This window comes from Conger conger, chromosome 3, assembly GCF_963514075.1.
Source record: "Conger conger chromosome 3, fConCon1.1, whole genome shotgun sequence".
Lineage (NCBI taxonomy): Eukaryota > Metazoa > Chordata > Actinopteri > Anguilliformes > Congridae > Conger > Conger conger.
The window spans coordinates 37,100,288-37,117,036 of NC_083762.1; the positions used below are offsets into that span (position 1 = coordinate 37,100,288).

The 16,749-nt window shown below is 39.5% G+C and overlaps 1 protein-coding gene across 1 annotated transcript in view; it reads left to right on the plus strand.

Annotated features, from left to right (window-relative positions):
• Positions 1 to 16,749, plus strand: part of LOC133124026 (thrombospondin type-1 domain-containing protein 7B-like) — a 288,207-nt gene that overhangs the window by 199,777 nt on the left and 71,681 nt on the right. Inside the window, exons 10-12 of the mRNA XM_061234839.1 lie at positions 7,049 to 7,164; positions 8,118 to 8,250; positions 11,249 to 11,352. Of these exons, the coding sequence (XP_061090823.1) occupies positions 7,049 to 7,164; positions 8,118 to 8,250; positions 11,249 to 11,352 (353 nt within the window). The remainder of the gene's footprint in view (positions 1 to 7,048; positions 7,165 to 8,117; positions 8,251 to 11,248; positions 11,353 to 16,749) is intronic.

Sequence of the window (16,749 nt, forward strand, 5' to 3'; positions counted from 1 at the left end):
TGATTTTTGACGCAGCTTGTGTCTCTTCGGTGGGAGCTGCTTTCTTTCCCACCTTTGGACCTTTTTAGGGGGAGGGATTGCATTCCCTGCCCTATCCGTTCCAACCCTGTCTGCTAATAGCAGAGCCAGTTTCATTTTGGGAAAGGTAACACAAAACACTATGCAGTGCTTTCAAAATTCTTTTTGACTGAACCTCTAATATCTTCTGCAAATGAAACAAGATTTTTTCATGTTTATGCATACTGTAGGCCTACCGACAGTGTATCATTATATGCGTTTGTTCAATGTAGTTAAAATATTTGGCCCTAATTAAGGAGTATTTTATAATGTGATTAAATTGGTTTTGTGTCTGTATGGTCTATGGGAACTGGGAGTTTCATGGTTCCAAATGTAATACTGACCTCCATATAAACAGTACAGGCTACATGTCAGGGGAAGAATATAATTACAGCATTATCCCACCTATCAGACCCCTGTACATCCTGTGATGGATTATCCATTATCATTTTCAATGTCAGGGCCCTCTACCTACAGCATATAACTCAAATGGGAGTTGACAATTGTGAAGCACACTTCTTAAAAAGGGAGCAATCATTTTCAATTTGCAGAACTATACTACCAAATTCCTTTACATCACAGTTTACATAACCTATGGAGCCAGGCAGGTTTTGCAATAAAACGTCCCTGACGTTAAACAAATTGCTTAAATAACCATGGTGTTTGGTCAAGTCTCTGACCAAGCAAACAAAAGCATGGGCTAGAAAGTACACTGAATGCGTTGTGAGCAAACGGAAAACCACTATTATGTTCTGTTCAGAAAATGACGGAACATTCATATGGCCAAGCTAAGGTGCGAAATTCCTTTATGGCATGTTTGACTATTACTGAAGACAGTTGGCAAGTAGTTGACTGATTAAGGTAGCACATGCTGAACAAAGTTATCACATCAGCAATTATCACGCTTATTCCATTGTCTGAAATGGTGGCTAGGCAAGTTTAATATAAGAGTTATCTACTGGGTTATATTGTGGTGATTACTGCAGCAGAAGGATCTGCTGGGTTATATTGTGGTGATTACTGCAGCAGGAGGATCTGTTGGGTTATACTGTGGTGATTACTGCAGCAGGAGGATCTGTTGGGTTATACTGTGGTGATTACTGCAGCAGGAGGATCTGTTGGGTTATACTGTGGTGATTACTGCAGTAGGAGGATCTGTTGGGTTATACTGTGGTGATTACTGCAGCAGGAGGATCTGTTGGGTTATACTGTGGTGATTACTGCAGCAGGAGGATCTGTTGGGTTATACTGTGGTGATTACTGCAGTAGGAGGATCTGTTGGGTTATACTGTGGTGATTACTGCAGCAGGAGGATCTGTTGGGTTATACTGTGGTGATTACTGCAGCAGGAGGATCTGTTGGGTTATACTGTGGTGATTACTGCAGTAGGAGGATCTGTTGGGTTATACTGTGGTGATTACTGCAGCAGGAGGATCTGTTGGGTTATACTGTGGTGATTACTGCAGCAGGAGGATCTGTTGGGTTATACTGTGGTGATTACTGCAGCAGGAGGATCTGTTGGGTTATATTGTGGTGATTACTGCAGTAGGAGGATCTGTTGGGTTATACTGTGGTGATTACTGCAGCAGGAGGATCTGTTGGGTTATATTGTGGTGATTACTGCAGCAGGAGGATCTGTTGGGTTATACTGTGGTGATTACTGCAGTAGGAGGATCTGTTGGGTTATACTGTGGTGATTACTGCAGCAGGAGGGTCTGCTTGATTTGCTGTTCTGAGTTATGCTGGAGGAACTGTTGTGCTGTGTTCTGTGCTGATTGCTGCTGGAGAATCTACAGGAGGTTATCATGGTGAATGCTTCAGGCGGATACTGTGGACTATTATGTACAATATATATGGATCCAGAGGAATCATTAAACAGTGAAGGGCATACTAGAGGGGAGTGGAGAACCCCAGTTCTTCAGTAAAGTGCACTGCCAGCAAAAACGTATTGTTAATAAGAGAGGTCGGAGAAGAAGGACCAGACTGGTCAAAGCTGACAGGAAGGCAAATAACTACATTACAACAGTAGTATGCAGAATAGCTCTCTGAACACACAACGCATCAAACCTCTAAGTGGATAGGCTACAGCAGCAGAAGAGCAATACATCTAAAAAATAGGTATAAAAAATAAAGTGCTCACTGAATGGATATCAAAAAACAAGATTACTGAGGTAGCTGGATAAGTTCACCGTATAAAAACCCACTGAAAGCCTGCAATTGGGAACCACTGCTGTACCATGTGCCCAAATGTTTGATTGAAATGGGAGAAAAGAGAGGTGTATGTTTCAAATAGTAGATTCTTTGCTTAGAAGAAAAAATTGGTGTTTGTCCATTTGCAGGCAGGGGGAGGGCAGTCGGAGGTAAAGCAGGACTGGAAGAGGAAAAGGTAGAGGAAAGCAGATGAGGAGCAGTGGTAGGCATTCAGACAGCTTCACCAACTAAAATTCATCCCCAGAAGTATACAGCCAGGAGGTAAAAATAATCAGTGAAGCAGCAGAGTTCATGGGTGGAAGAAACATATGGCAGGACTTTTACTTTCTGACCCCTGGACTGCCCACCTCTGATAAGGACGATTAGAGATCAATCAGCCTGTGAATGATGGTGGAGAAGGGAAAACCAACCAAGGGCAAAGGCACAGAGAGGCTTTGAGAAGCTGTATTTTCAATATTTAGTCTCTCGTTTTGAGTTCACTTTCTAAGTATTCTTTCTACTTTGTATCTTAAGGATGCTTTTCATCTTACCCATGATACCCTGAGAAAGTGGGATTTTCCCAGTCCCGTTTTTTGGATCTGAGACTCTGTCACATGTTAATTTATTTTAGTTTTCTTAAGTTCAAGCTTTCAACACTGAGATTAAAAACTGGTTTGAATTATACTTGTTTGTAAGAGAGCTCTGGAGAATTCAGACCAGGAACAGGTTATGAACCCTTATCTGAAAAGATAGGTTTACTGTAAATCTGTTTGTTTGCATTGCGTAGTCTGTTTCCTCTCTATTTATTTCACTGAGACCATGCTTTGGTCCAGTGAACAAAAGAAATTAAACATATCTTGGTATACAAAACACATATACAGTTTATGCCCAAAAACTCAAATTAATAACGCTTATTGCGCATGATTGTAAGCAACAGCCACTACATACGAGAGTAAAGGTAAAGGGCTGTCAAACTTACATAGTACTTGCATACAGTATGGTACTGACTTTGTTTCATATGAAATCAAAGTACCTACCATAATAGTAGCTGTGTACTTACCCAGTGAGTAATATGTAATTAATGGGATGCAAAATAAAAAGTTAGCCCTACCTGTTTTTTATATTTAATAAAATAAAATAATAAGACATGTAATAAAATAATACAAATAAACCAAAAAGAAAGCTTTTCAGACTGGCGTCTCTTTATCTGGTACAATCTCTCTTTGCTGTTGGTGAGGCTTACCGAGAAAGGAAGCACAATTGTAAAACTTTCGGCAGATTAGCTAATGCAGTCCAGGTGGCATGGCCCCAGAATGCCCAGATTCCTTCTCCCAGACCAAGCTCTGCCACAAAGCCAATAAAGCATTATTAATTCCTCTTTCTACATGCTGCTTCCACTATTATTTCTGTCATTCTTTAAGCGCTGTACAATAGAGAGCGCATAGGGCACTATGTGGAAGGAGAAAGCGAGAGCTTTCATAATGGTTTTCCAATAGAGCTGCTGTGGTGACAGATGAAATGGTGACTGTAGAGTCCATTATATTAAAGCATTTATCAAACTGCGTTTCTTGTTCTCCAAGTGCCACGTGGGAAGGCATTATCTATAATTCACTTGGGACTGATTATCTGATATGTATCATGAAGTGACACAATATTATGGCGATTTTGTTAAAGTTGATCCCTGGACACAACTGCACTCAATCTGTCTGCCAGCTCCAACTTTAATGAATGATTTTGTGTTAATACAGTCACAAATGAAGTTAGATTTTTATCGATTTGGCCCAATGTACAAGGGCCATGCTCTCAAACCACTTAACACAGCTGTCAAAATAGACTTTCAATTTTTAAAACAGCCCTATTGAAGCTATACACGTCATCTATCGATTAGATCATATAGTCAGCTATTTCCAAACAGCTGTAATAAAGGTAAAATGAAATTATATTATAATAATGTTCAGCAATCCAATAATTTCATTTTTAATTTAAACAAATTTTTGCTGGTGAAATTTTATTTTTTCTTTTATGACAAATATCTGTTCATAACTATTTTTATAATTGCATATGATATTAACATTTTCTCCAATACAGTAACAATAGAAGTATAATTGTGAAGTATAATTGTGTCATCAAGTACAGATGATTTACACATGAATACGGGACACAGTCTTACCCCTTCCACGAGAGGAAAGTAACTCCTCAGGTGGGGTGAGAAATGAGGAGGTCCTTTCAGCTCTCATTGGGCCGAATGCAAGTACATTTTGTGTACTCTTATCATATATTTCTCATACTTTTATTGTCTGATTGCGCCATGTTGGATTCAACAAACCTTTCTGACTGCAGAACATGCAGTCAGACCCCCCCCCCCCCCACTCAGACAGAAACAATTACAGTGGCACGGTGGCTAATGCTGTCACTCGCTCTGATTCTTGTCCTTCCTTTGCCTCTTATACATTTACTTTCATTATTTGCTCCTTCAGTTTAGCTGCATTGTGTTCATGCAAGCTCTGATCAACATTTCAGATAAGCAATTTGGGTTTGCACAGGGGAGGTTTAAATGAATTCTGTGCTATTATTGACTGACATTTTCAAAAATGCTTTCTATGTGAACACAAGAAATTCTGCTTAATGTTAAGATATGTGTGAAGTGCAGAATTGTGTGAAGTGCTGATTGATGGAGCTGTCTTATGTTTGGTGTTTGTGTTATCCATTTTATCAAATGTAAAACTCCATTTGTTCTGATGTGTTCTTTTATTATCCATTCATAGTATAATGCAGAATATTAAATGTTATTTTGCTGCTGCAACCACAATATTTGAAGAGAGAGCAAAAAAATTATGCTAAATGGTCTTCATCAGCCTTTCCAAATTGGAGAAGCAGCCTCCTGATTTACGTATGTTTCTCACATTCAGCAATAACCAGAGATAAGAACAAACGATCCCAGTTGTAGATGCCTGACACACACACTCACACACACTAGAGAGTAATCCATATAATCCTAACCTCTCCACAGTAACTGCCACTTGCATGGACAGTAAGTTCCAATAAGTTCTCCTGGTGTTGCCCTGTAGATCGAAGTAAATGCTCTATTGGTGTTGCCTATAAGGTTATAATGAATACAGTCAGTAAGCTCTACTGGTGTTGCCCATTAGGTTATTGTGAATGCAGTCAGTAAGCTCTATTGGTGTTGCCCCAGAGGCCAAGGCACTGGAAGTAGGGGCGCTGAGGGTGCTGTTGCACTCCCTACTGGTTGGTCCCTCTCTCCATCAGACAGATCTTTTTTTATGCATTGCTAAATACCTGGCTGGGGAACTTAAAGGACTCAAGAAAGATGAGAACTTCTGGCTACCTTACAGGTGCACTGTGATATTCTGGACAGATTAAATATCAAATGTCTCCATTTATATAACACCTTTATCCTTGAATTGGTGCTTCTCATTCACCCATTCACACACAGACTCACACACAATTGGGCTCCGACCCGCTCATCAGGAGCAATTAGGTGTATTGCTCAGGGACACTTCCACACAACCAGGGCGAGATTGAACAGGCAACCCTCCAACTGCTCATACCTCTTGAGCCAATGTCGCCCCACTTAAAATTAAACCCATCATTAAAGTTAGCAAGGGCGGCATGGATGGTGCAGTGGGTAGCACTGCCGCCTCACAGCAAGGAGGTCCTGGGTTCAAATCCCCGTCGGCCGGGGCCTCTCTGTGTGGAGTTGCATGTTCTCCCCGTGTCTGCGTGGGTTTCCTCCGGGGACTCCGGTTTCCTCCCACAGTCCAAAGACATGCAGGTTAGGCTGATTGGAGAGTCTAAATTGCCCATAGGCATGAGTGTGTGAGTGAATGGTGTGTGTGCCCTGCGATGGACTGGCGACCCTGTCCAGGGTGTATTCCTGCCTTTCGCCCAATGTATGCTGGGATAGGCTCCTGCCCCCCAGCGACCCTGTTCGGGATAAGCGGGTTCAGATAATGGATGGATGGATTACAATTAGCAACACGGCAGAGCGCAAGGCCACGTTTGGGTCCTTCTAACTATTTAAGGTGTCCGATTATTAGGCTACTCACACCGTACAAAATCGATTTCATTGACCGTGTTTTTGAGATGTAGAGATAGCCTTGCCTAAAACATATAGCTAAACTATTTATCACGTGGCTGGCAACAATGATAGTAACGCAGATAGTGTGAATATTTGTGTTTGTGGTAATCACTTGAGAGACCACAGATATGATAAAATGATGTGGCATATAAAAGTATCATTGTGAAATGTACAAAGGCTAAATTTGTCGTCTCACAATTTATTTTATTTCACAATACTATTTTACTTCATAAGTGCTAGTAAGACTGTGGGCATGTAGACTTATAGCTATTCACTTACACTGGTAACATTAGATGACAGATTTGTGAATCAATGAGCCAGTGGAAATGCCTAAAAAGTTTGGTGTTGTGAATTCATATGTAAAGAAAAAATGTTTTGTTAATATTTTTGTAGTGTTCAGTGCAAGGTGTAGACATATGTGCATTCTGTATAGTTATGTGATTGTGTGTATGACGTTAGAAGGTAATAGACAGAAACTGTCAAGCTAGCAAGCTAGCTTCCCTGCTAGTTCAACGTATACAATTAAAGCAAATTTGCATAGTCACGTCACGATTTAACATTTTCATCGACAGCACCCTGTGCTCTAAATATCTTCTAGTGCCCTTGCCTGTAGGGCAAAGTGAATGCAGTCTGTAAGTACTGGTGTTGCCATCTTGGTTAACGTGAATGCAGTGAATAAACTCTACTGGTGTTGCATTGTAGGTGTCCGGACTCTTCTCGGCCTGACACCATCCGGCCCTGTCTGTTACCCTGCAGGACAGACTGCATAGTGACTCCCTTCAGTGAATGGACATCTTGCCTTTCCAGCTGCTTCACAGGTACAGTTCTCTGCCAATGCGTTTATTCACCAATACGCCTTTGGGTTATGATGAAATTAGTCCTTGCATTTGTTGGACACACTGTGTTTAGGTTTTTTTCACCTAGTTTTTATGTGTTAATTTTCAAAGGCATATTGACTTCCAGTATTCCATATTTTTCAAGAAATCTGCTGATGAGAATGTGGCACTGCCAACCGTTTATCCTTCAATTTCAGTCTGAATTGAAACCATTGTACAAAGCAAAGGAAAGTTTTGAAAGTAGAAAGCTGCACAAAGAAAGCGAGGTCACTTTGTGTGACACCTTGTGTGACATAAGCAGACTATCAGAAATGTAGTAATCTGATGAAGCACAGATTACTAATTATTATAACTGTGTTATTTAGCTACACTTTTAAGCAGTTTACAGTTGATTAGACTGTAGACTGCCCCCCCCAACAGCTGGGCAGATCTGGCTACAACAGGGCTTGAACCACCAACCTTCCAGGTCCCAATCAAGCACCTTAGCCACTAGGTGCTAGATGAAGAGTGCTGAATAATTTCATTAATTTTTTCACATTCACATTAATTGTTCATTTTAGTTTAACTGTGAACTGGCCATTTAAATGAATCATATTACCAGATGAAAAATAAATGCAGTGTGCTTTCCTGGAGTGATACTGTTGCAAACTAACAGACTGATGTGGTGTGATCTCTAAATTGCAATAATAGCATTCCTTGCTAATTAGCTGTGTGCAATGGGCCATAGTGCCAAAGTGAACACATTTATTCAGATTGATTTCAATGCACTATAAAAAGCAGAAATGATCGAGGCTTCAACAACAGTGTCATTTAGCAAAGAGGACATGTTTTGCATACAGTTTGCATTTTCAGGGTCACACCCATGACCCTTGTCACCGTGGCATTTGAAGGCAACGCTTTCATTACCCTCCATACTTTTGTTTCCTGTTTCCCAGTTAACGCAACTGCAGCCACCCAATCACGTTACAGAATCATTATCCAGAGGTCAGCCAACGGAGGACAAGAGTGTCCTGATACCCTTTATGAAGAGAGAGAGTGTGACTCTCTCCCTGTTTGCCCAACCTACAGGTAAACAAATCTGATCTGCGCCCTATTCCACAAAGCAGGATTACTGAGTTCGCTGGATAACTGCTTTGAGTAAAACCCAGAATAGCTCTTTTTCCAGATTTGAGTATGGTCTGGGTTTCACTCTGTGCCACTATCTGGCTAACCCAGTAATCCTGCTTTGTGGAACAGGCCCCAGTAATCACTGGTAACCCATGCAAAACAGTAAATCTTTTGAATTATTCTTGTATATAGTCAAACAAAGAGACCGTATATGTGTAAATATGTGCTTAATTCCAAAATATTTTGACAGCAAGTATTTTCTCAAAGATTATTAGCAGCACACACAAAAATAAGAAGCAGGCAAGTTGAATATGAAAAATTGATGTCTGTATTCAATGATGCAATCCCTGGTTTAACTCACACTCAGCATATAAACAAAAAAGTTTTGTTGTGTTTATTGTAATGATTTGCTCGTTGAGTGCACGATCTAGCATTCTAGCATTTGGCTGGAGGGATATTAAATGTAATTTTAAGAATTACTTTGGGTGCACCTTGATATACAGATTCAAAGTGAAGTTGCCCTTGCAGTGCAGATCTAGTATCAGATTTCCCAACCACAATTCAAACTTTAACAATTGTAGCCTACAATATAATGCTATGATGATCCTGAACATCAATATTTGTGAAATGACAGTTATTACACAGAACAAAGTTATGAATATTTCTACTTTACTGTATCTTTAGATAGTTTTGTGGACTTGAAACCTAGGCCTATATTAGAAATAGGACACTCTGCTGCCCCCTGCTCACATTTGCCACCTGGTAGTTATTGTGGAAAAAACAAATTAGCCACCCCTGCAGATCTCCCGAGGCACAAGCGCCAAATGAAACACAAAATCACTGTATACAGAAACACAAATATTTACATATGAATAGATAATGAATACTAATATTTGCAATAATCTACAATTGGCAAACAGAGCAAAGGGGAATAGGCAGAACAAGCATACACATAGTCCAAGTTATTGAAGGTACAGAATGAAAATAGCAAATTAAATATGCCACCTCTTTTCAAGGAAGAATGGTGGAGCAAAACACACACATGCACAAAGTCAAAGCTCTCCAGTCCAAAGAGACAGCAGCGCGATTGTGATTGTGACAGTACTTGTCTCCCATTTCCTCATTTTTTTAAAAAATTTTGAATATTAGAAGATAGTATGACAAAAACATTTATAATCTGAGTAAAATTATCTAAATTATCTATAATGCTCCCAACATTGCTCCTTTAGGATGATAATTGGTACAGTATTTTGGTACCAAAGCAATGTCATCTCTAGCAATGTTGTCACCTGCACGTTTTGTTTGTGATAATCATACACATGTAACTTCTGTTTATATGCCTATATGTCTGTAGTGACATGGGGCTGGGGGTGGCCACTGGTCACGAAGTGGACAAAACGGGGGGGGGGTGGTACGAAGCGAGTTTACACGGTTAGCGAAGTAACCTAAGCACCAACCTTGGTTTTCCGTACAACGAAGCTGAGTAACTTTACATTGGGGTATATCACCGGGGCAACGTATGCTGCATGGCTATTGGCTTGGAACATATAAACGCACAAACCTTTGATCAATCAACTCCTTGGAAATGGGCATCTCTCATGTTCCTGTAGAAATCGGGGGTTTTTTCCCACTGCATCAATATCTTCCCTTAACTATACAATAGGCTACAATTCTGCAGTTTAACGATCCACTTTAGTGTGAGTTTAATAAACATTTTTGCTGCAGACATACAGTATTTAAAATAGCCAATATTGTCAATAATGTTTAAGACAATTTGTGAGATTATAGAATTATTCTTTAAGAGTGGAATGATAGCCTAAATAAGGTTTTAACTAACACATTTACACTAGTCTATTTTTGCCAGCCCTTATCCCTGGCTTTGCTGATGGAATCAGGATTTGTTTTTGCAATTTACCCATGTTTTATGTTCTTCGTATTCGTCCATTAAATTAGTTCATATCAGTTTTTTGCTCAGCTGAGAAATACGCCACTTGAGTGTATGGCCCTTGCTGCACTGCTTTAGGCTTATTTTGCATACACCACCACTTTTGCGGGAACTCACTTGGTGGTTAAAGCTCAGTCGGTAACCACATTCATAGTACCCTGGGTATGTTAAGCTCCATTTGTAGTACAGACCCCAGATGAAAACAAGGATAAGAGTTGGCGTATTGCCTTTTATTACCTAAACACAACAAAAGCATCCTTAAACAAAAAGCCAATCTAGCAACCCAAAATATTGCAAAGGAAAATGGAAGAGCAATTATAAGACACACCCTCAAAAAGTACTCTTCCAGTGGCACTGACAACTTATATAGCCCAATAATGAGGTAATGGGCCACAGCAACAGTGATTGCAATTAATCACAGCTGTGGCCATACCTGTATGCAGAGCCAGTGCTGCCACCTGGTGGACAGCACCTCAATTTCCCTTCCAGGCACCACAGTGAATAAACGATAGATTGTGTGAGCTCAAGGCTCTATATTGTGCATTTTGTTATAGTCAAGTAAAATATTAACTATTGTTATTCTCATAACTTGTATCAGGACATGAGATTTACAGGGGAAGAAAACAATGTTTGGTTTGCATGGACCTTCTGTGTTATATCTTGCAAACGTAAAACATTCACTATAGCTGGCAATTTACTCTTAACTGTTCACAACAAGGCAACAGTGCTTCAGAGACATACCTTTAATTCTCAGAAATTTAACGGTTGGTCATCTGGATTGTGCTCAGATTCAAATGACTGAGTAGTTCCATATCATTTACAGAATGACAGTGGTGTTATTAAATAAAAATAATAATGTCACTAGGTCTGAAAGCTCTATTGTCTCCCAAAAATGGAATGGTTGTGTTAACCATGCCTAGGAAATGTATCCAGCAGATATTCCATTGATCAGGGAAATATTCCCATATAAAATGCAGTGGTATTCATGTGGGCTTATGTCTGAAACTCTCTCAGGTGGAAGACACAGAAATGGCATGAGTGTACTCTCGTGCCTGAGTCTGTTCGTCAGGGGTCAACAGGGGCAGGAGAACCATGTGGCAGAGGGCTAGAGACAAGAGGTGAGTAATTTCAGCCCTATACATCTTCAGGCAAGTTTTTTTAATGATTGTTTGAAACATAAAAATAGTGCATTATACAGTAGCTATTATTTTAATGTTAATTTCATATTCTACCAAGACTTTGGCTGCTGGGTGTTGTTTAAATGTGGGATGTGGTTTGTTGCTTTCACACATACTGTAGCTCTATTCTTGGCAGCTGTTCAGCCATTTTGTGTACAGTTTACCATCCCTCTGTGAATAGCACTTTGACAAAGTCCTTAATTTGACAGAAAGTGACAGCAACATAAGGAAACTGCCAATTTGTCCACTTCTAACAGATCTGGTCAGTGGGAACTGTCATGCAGTGAAGTCTTTGAGAACATCGTTTAGGCACAGTGATGTTTTCCATTAATGAGAAGCACAGCCAGATGACAGCTCCACTGAGGGGGCAGAAAAACATGCTCTTCCCGCTGATTGCGGATTTTACCCCTATCCCACTCGCATACACACTCTCAAACAGCCACACAAGCACTCATAAACAATCACACACAGAGACGCATGCACACACATACACACACACAGAAGTGTACTGTACACAAGACTGTACATAAGACTCATGTAATGTATCGTACTGTAAACAAGCAGAGTGCACAGGCAAGCTTGCTTCAAAGCTCAAACAATTCTGAGATATGCATATGCGCACAATCAAAAAGACAGTTATGGTTAATGCACCATTTATTTCATATATATCATAAATCAGCAGAGACACAAAGTCAAAACCATTTTCCAAATATTCAGAGTAATTTGGTCTACATAAATTGTTCCTGCAGTGGTGATTTATGGAGGCTGTTAAAGTGAATTATTTTGATGAGGGAAACTGCAGCACTAACCTGAAGTTCACAGTCAGAGAGATATGACACCTCTTTTCCCGCTAATTAAAGAGATTTTAATGGTTCAGTATTTTCATTATGAGAAAACAGGTTTTTTCCAACATTGCTACCTGAATGCTTCACCAATCTGTCTTTGTGTGTGTATTTGCATGTGTGAGTGTGCGTGTGCGTGTGTTTTAGACTCCTTATATTAGTTCCAATATTTACAACCTCCTGGCGTTAATAAGGTATTTCCAGAATTGGACAATGTGTAACATTAATTTACACAAACTATGTAACCATATAATTAATGATGCATTGCATTTTAGTTAGAACTGATTCATTTGGTTTATTTTCATCTAGTATCGAAATCCATTTCCCCTTGAGTGTAGAATGTGTCCTTTCCCCCTTTGAACACAACAGTATAGCCGGATAATAAGTAACTCCACTCTAGCAGTGAAGCATTGTGATGGCTGTCAGGCACTTCTTTTTAATGAATCCTTAATTCATTATCTTCAAGTGCACTTATTCCAACTTGAGTGTGACCTTCCCTTTGACCTTTGCAGTCTCACGATGTGAATATGATTTAAATAATCCTGGGTATATTAAAATATATGTGGCAAAAAATTTTACTTGGCTATGGGTTGAATGAAGAAAGGGCAAAAAAGAAGTTGCTCATTAAAAATAAAGGGACAGAAAAAGGGTCCTTCAAGCAAAGATCTGACCTTCTCCAATACCCTCACACTCAAGTCATTCATATCGCATCAGCTGAGATTGGAGAAAAATACATGACATTGTGTTGTGGACATTCTGTACTGCATAATTTCACCTCCATGTCTGGAATGTCTTCGTGATTAACTGTAACTGTGACCTTTTGTACATTGCCAAAGTTAAGTATTGTTAATTTAATTAATGTTTCATGTTCTCAAGAGATTTCCTTTCACATGTATGAGAGGGTCAGTTATTTTTACTGAATCATTAGTACGGATATTTGACTATTCTTCATTCCACATTCACGTCAATCGAGCTTAATAATGAAAAAGATAATTTTATTATGGGTCACCTAATGTTGCACTCCTCTTTCTCTTTAGTTATTGTTGCTAATTCCATCAAGCTTCCTCTTTGGAATGCAAGTTTCCGCTTCCAAAAATATTAAAAAAACAGCTTTATTGTCCTAAGTAATGGTGGCTGTTACCTATGTAACAAAGGTTTAGCTACTGCGTTCGACCAGTTGACACTGTATGCACAGAGCTAAAATGCTTCCAGGTAATGAAATCATATAAGTTGTGGTGTCACCTTATTTCATACTCTTTATGCTGCTCCCACCTCTTTAGAGGTCAGAGTTGTGTAGGGTTACCTTTCTCCCGATACTAATGTTAAATGGGCTATACTAATGTTAATAGCGATCCATAGTCAAGGTTGCCACGTGCCTGTTTCATTCTCCCATCATTGATTCAAAATCCCGTATTCTAACCATAGATAAGAATCTGGCAACAGTCTGTAACTGATGTTAAAAATTATACTGTAAGTAATGGGGAAATTAATGTTAATGTTAAGGCTATCCAGTCTTAGCCTATATTGAAAAATTATAGAATTTCCACTTCTGTCCAGTTATTTATTATATCCCCTTCAGTGGAGCAGTCAGAGACATAGGACAAACTACATGCTTACCAAAATAAACTGCTTGAGCATCATTACAAAGAAAAAGAGCACTGGTGAGCTGAGTAATTGGAAGGTAGGTAGGTAGGGCTGGTAGGTAAAGGATCTATGGTTGATGACCAAAGAATTATCAGCATAATGAATTAAACACCAACACCTGTCCTACAGATTAGAAACACTCTTCAGGAGGCAGGCGTGGATGTGGCAGTGACTACTATGCACAGAAAACTTGTGCACAGAAATATACAGAGGCTACACTAAGATGCAAACCAGTAGTTAGCTAAAAAAAAAAAACAGGATGGTTAGGTTACAGTTTGCTTGACAGAGCCTGCAGAGTTCTGGAAAAAGGTTTTGTGGACAGATAAGACCAAGACTGTCTTGCAAGAGCGAAATGTGGAGGGTAAAAGGAACTGCCCAAGAACCAAAGCACCCCCCTTTCATCTGTCAGACATGGTGGTGGGGCTATTATGATTTGGACATGTATAGCTGCCACAGATGCTGGCTCACTTGCCATTGATAACGTAACTGCATAATGTATTCTGGAGTGTACAGAAGCATCTTGTCTTCTCTAGATCAATCAAATGCCTCCAAACTCATTTGACGGTGCTTCATTCTACAGCAAGGCAATGATCCCAAACCTGCACTCTGTTCCAAATGATGTTCCAGACAGTTTGTTCCAGTAAGCCTATAAATCCCTGTAACCCTGATCCTCATGTTGACAAATACCAATTACTTTTGGTCCATTAAAATGGGCAGACTATGTATAAAAAGGCATGCCTACATGGATCCAAGAAGGACTGGCTCTAACGTATACGCGAGGGCATGGAGTCAATTTGACTGAGGAGCAGGAAGCAAAGCTGTAGCCTATAGCTTTGGGGGAAGAATACACATCACTGCATGAAAGGATGTTGATTGGATGTCAACAGGGGCGGTCTGTAGTGTAGTGGTTAAGGTAAATGACACCCAAGGTCGGTGGTTCTAATCCCAGTGTAGCCACAATAAGATCCACACAGCTGTTGGGCCCTTGAGAAAGGCCCTTAACCCTGCATTGCTCCAGGGGAGGATTGTCTCCTGCTTAGTCTAATCAACTGTATGTCACTCTGGATAAGAGCATCTGCCAAATGCCCGCTGGTACTCAATGATATCAAAACTTTGGGGCGAAAATACACAAGTATTACAATTTCATAATCTTTTTGGACAATATGCTTTAACCCCTTATGGGCGGATATGACCTGCACGTTACATCACCCTTAACAGATGGATTCAACCTGCACGTTACATCTTCCTTAACAGATGGTTGCGACACCAGCATTGTATTTGATCATATGCCTGTTTTTCAAGATACATGACCGTTAAAATGCATTGTGATTCCTCTGCCTTTCTATGGGTTTTCTATAGGGCGCCTTAGTCCGTAATGGGTTAAGACACGTTTTTTTTTTATTTCAGCTTGTCTTCAACTTTCAAAATAATCGATCAAATTAATTATTTAAAATGTGGATCCCTAATCATTATCGAATTGGCTATGTATTTACTAAAATTATCAACCTCTATCAACCACACACACACACACACATGGGCACACAGACACACACATTGTCCAAAAATGAAGCATCAGCCATCCATAATCATGTTAGCAGCAGTCTGTGAGTTATACAAAATCATGCTGAGCTGGTGGAGAATGTCTAATATTAAGTCAAGGTGTTCATGGGATTTATAAATATATCCTATAAATCATGTACACAATATATTGTGAGTCGCTGGAAATTAATATGCTCCCTTGCACCAAAACAGAGAATTCACTGGGTGAGCTCTGCTTTACACTTTAAGCTCAGATTTTCATCCTGAATTAATTGCATACTGCATATTGTCTCTTCATACTGGATACTGAAGAAAGTCTGAATTTGCTGACACTGAATAGAGGTTGAAAATGACTCATTGCTTTTATTCCTGTTGCTTATGTCTACAACAGCACATGATGTCGGGAGATGTGACCTCCATGGACTCTTCATTTGGTTATCCTGTTCCTTTCAAATAAAACAACAGACTCATTAGTACTGGTTTCTTGGTATATTGTGGGAATGAAAATGAGCAGGCCAGGGTTTGGTTGAATAAATTGTAGGGCAAATTAGAGGAACATTAAACTGCAGAAGAGCCACGGACCGGGGTGGTTATGCATGACCAGAGAGAGAGATACATTGATAATGAAATAGTAGCGGATAATATACTACGAACGAGTCAGTTATGAGGAAATAACTGCTAGAGTTTCTCTTGCTACCTAAAATTTCATAAAAACTAACTGCATCATCGCCAAAGAAAAGTTTGGCGAAACAAAATATAATGTTAGCCTATTTTTTGTTGTAAAACGTCAACCTTTTTTGACGCAACAGTCTTAGCGTGCATATTGAAAATGCAGTTCTGTTAGGCAAGCAAAAAAAATGCTGTGTTTTTTTTAATGCAAGCCTAATAAACTATTCACCATTGGAAATGTAATGTCATTACCTAAAATACTTTTTAGTTGTTGCTTCTGTAATATGCCCATAGTTGGTTCTTTAATGAGCTGAAGTTATATTGAATTTTCTTACACACGGATGGGGGTAAAGCATTTTCTCTGCGACTACAGTACCAATACTGCTCAGAGACTTTGGTTCATTGTGTTCCAGACAGCCTCCACAAAACAAAGATAATAGCATTATCTATGTTTTAACATAGCCTATAGCAAAACATAGATAAAAGTACTTTTGTAGAAATGGACGGACAATGATTTAAATAAACAATGGACATTTTATCGATGTTTCTAAGAATTAGCACATTTTTAGAATGATACACTAATATGCATTTGGTCCGCTGGACATTGTTGTGAAAAAGACACTGGGTCTCATTCATGAAACGT